The 2798-nt window shown below is 60.8% G+C and overlaps 1 protein-coding gene and 1 long non-coding RNA gene across 2 annotated transcripts in view; one reads left to right on the plus strand and one right to left on the minus strand.

The window, feature by feature from the left end:
* Window positions 1-846, minus strand: part of PTOV1 (prostate tumor overexpressed 1) — a 5762-nt gene extending 4916 nt beyond the window's left edge. The window contains 5 exon segments of the mRNA XM_011374608.2: window positions 3-161; window positions 244-301; window positions 375-457; window positions 588-810; window positions 812-846. Of these exon segments, the coding sequence (XP_011372910.2) occupies window positions 3-161; window positions 244-301; window positions 375-457; window positions 588-810; window positions 812-831 (543 nt within the window). The 5' untranslated portion in view covers window positions 832-846.
* A 123-nt stretch (window positions 847-969) lies between these two features.
* On the plus strand, window positions 970-2011 carry LOC111729163. Its single transcript, XR_002776120.1, has 2 exons — window positions 970-1083; window positions 1149-2011. It is a non-coding gene; the product is annotated as an uncharacterized LOC111729163 (long non-coding RNA).
* The last annotated feature ends 787 nt before the right edge of the window (window positions 2012-2798 follow it).

Here is a 2798-nt window from a genome sequence, read left to right on the forward strand (position 1 = left end):
ACGATGGACAGCGAGCGCCCCGCCTCCCAGGAGCGCGGCCCCGCCCCACTCACGAAGCCGTTGCCCATGACGCGGCAGAGCCCCTTGACCGAGTCACACTCTCTGTTGGTGAAGTGGAACTGCGCCAGCTGCGAGTTGCGGAACAGGGGGCCCAGGGTGGTCTGGGGGCGACAAGGGCACAGGCGGGTCACGGCTGGGCTGCGGGGCTCTGGCGGGCACGCTGGGGGGCGGGGCGGGGCTCACCAGCAGCTGCTGCGGGATCAGCTGCATGATCAGCTTCTGTGGCCACTGGTCGGTCTCCCTGCGGGAGGAGAGGGTCAGAGGGGGCCGGGCCCGCGGCCACCCGCCCACGTGCCCACTGGCCGGGCACTCACAGGTTCTCGCCCTGGTTCACGTAGGCCTGGCAGGGCAGGGTCCGCTTCAGCTTCGCCGTGGAGTCCGAATAGGGTCTGCGTTTCTGTGGCGAGAGGGCTCACTAGACACGGCCCAGGGGCCCGGGCCAGCCCTCCACCCACGGGGGCGGACGGGGCCCTCGGGGCCACCCCCAGTCCGACGGGAACGCACGGGGGACCTGAGGGACCGCTCACCTCCTGCCACTCGAGGACGCCGCTCCAGGCCAGCAGCTTGTTGCTGAGCCGGTGCTCGCCTACCACCAGGCCCCCGAGGGCGAGCCCGGGCGAGGACGGCCCGATGGGACCCAGGGCCCCGAAGACCCGAGCACCTTGCTGCGGCAGAGGGGTGGGGAAACTGAGGCTGGGGGACGCGCAAGGAGAGGCTGTTCCAAACACACCCCGGAGGGAACACACCCCAATGATCACACCCCATTTTCATGCTCAGAAACCCCCGAGGCCATATCTAAACCTGTTGTTCCAGGGGTCAAGACCCCACGTGGCTGACCCCCCACCCTTTTCCTGCCACCACCCCAGGACCCTTCCCCAGGAGCTTACTTGTCACCTAAACGGTGGCCCATGTGGGGTCCCTGTGGGCCACCAGCCCGCTTCCCCCTCCGGCCTTTGCTGCAGCTGGATGGAATACCTTGTCACCCCCCCAGCCTGACCAATCCCTGATCCCTCTACTGCAGAGGTCCTGAACCCTGGTACCTTGTCACCCCCCCAGCCTGACCAATCCTTGATCCCTCTACTGCAGAGGTCCTGAACCCCAGTCCCCGGCATATTAGGAAGCAGCAGGAGGTGAGCGACGGGCAAGTGAGTGAAGCTTCATCTGTATCTGCAGCCGCTCCCCAGGGCCAGCATCACCACCTCAGCTCCACCTCAGGCCCTCAGGCGTTAGATTCTCATAGGAGCACCCATCCTGGTGCCACAAAGGTCAGGGACTGTTGCTCTACTGAGACCCAACTCAGAAGTCAGCTCCTTGAGGTCTAGGGCCTCCCTGACGCCCCCACAATGCACAAGCCAGCCTGGGCTGCACCTGCCTGGCACATTGCTGCGCCCCACCCTGCCCATCCTCAACCTTCCGAGGCTCCTCGTGACCATCGAGAGTAAGTCCAGCTCACTGGCTGCCACCAACCTTTCCAGGTGGCTGCTGTCCCCCCCAACACACACACACCCCCCAGGCTGCAGCCATGTCGAGCTGACCCCAGGGAGGCAGAGATGCAGCGGCCGGAAGCACAGAGTCCAGAACCATCCAGGGAGCTGGGGAGACGTGTGGAAGCAGTAGTGGGACGCCACCTTGGCGGGGGGTCCCCAAACACAGCGTCTCGAGAGCATTTGCAGAACACCAGAATGTTCCAGCAATAAAGCCAAGGAGAGCTACATGTTCTACTCCCTCGCGCCCAGCCATTTCTTTTCATACCAAAAACAACTCAGAAAACAAGTGAAGGCTCTTGAACAGCCTGGCAGCAGGAATCCGGGAAAATCTCACCAGCCTCCGGGGGGCTGGGGGGGCAACTAACAGTTGTCACTCTCACCTTGTTGCTAACAGGCATCCCCAAAATATCGTATAAACCACAGATATCTTCTGTCCAGAATAATAACAGGCAGGAAAAAATTTATTTTGGGGGCTTAAAACGCAAAAATTTATTTTGGGGGCTTAAAAAGCATGGTTTCCATCTGGGCAGGTGGCTCTGAAATGTGAACAACTACATGAGGTGAGGAAAAAAACTTGAGTGCAGACCCTAGGTTTGCAGGTCCAGAACCTCTGAGAAAATGCAGTTAAAGCACCCAGCTGGGGGACCCAGTCCTGTAAGCGACGGGACAGTATTTGAAGTCTAGGAGGGCAGAGTGACCACAGAGGACTTGAAAGAGGTTTGCACCTGGAGTGTAAAGACCAGGGGTGCTTGCCGAAACCCAGAACACCCGCAACGGCAGGATGACACAAGCTGGCAGACCACATGCAAGGGCTAGGCTCAAGTGCGAAGCCACCGGGGCAAGTGTGTGCACAATGTAGCCGAGTCTCGGACGTCGGACTCGTTTATTACACAGGGTTAGAGCTTCAGTGAGGCTGGATGCTTAAGGACCCTGACGAAACGGGGAAGACAGTGGAGGTAAGGGGGACGTTCGAGGTTTGGGGAGGTGTTCAGAACGTGGGTATCTATGTTTAAGACCCGAGGAAGCGTGGTTAAGGCCTGCGTGGAGCTGCCACAGCTCTGGGCCATGCGCAACGCTGGGGCCGTGTAGTTTGAAGAGGGAGCCCGAGCGCCAGCCTGGGTCAAACGCACATCTGGGAAAAGGTGCGCACGGCTCTGCCGTGCGTGAAACGCCGGGACGCGCGGCTTTACCGCTCCAGACGGGCCTCGTTAAGATTTTGAAAACTACGCGCATGTTTTAAGGCCGGGGAAG

The sequence above is a fragment of the Pteropus vampyrus genome, unplaced genomic scaffold (assembly GCF_000151845.1).
Source record: "Pteropus vampyrus isolate Shadow unplaced genomic scaffold, Pvam_2.0 Scaffold250, whole genome shotgun sequence".
In the NCBI taxonomy this organism is placed as follows: domain Eukaryota; kingdom Metazoa; phylum Chordata; class Mammalia; order Chiroptera; family Pteropodidae; genus Pteropus; species Pteropus vampyrus.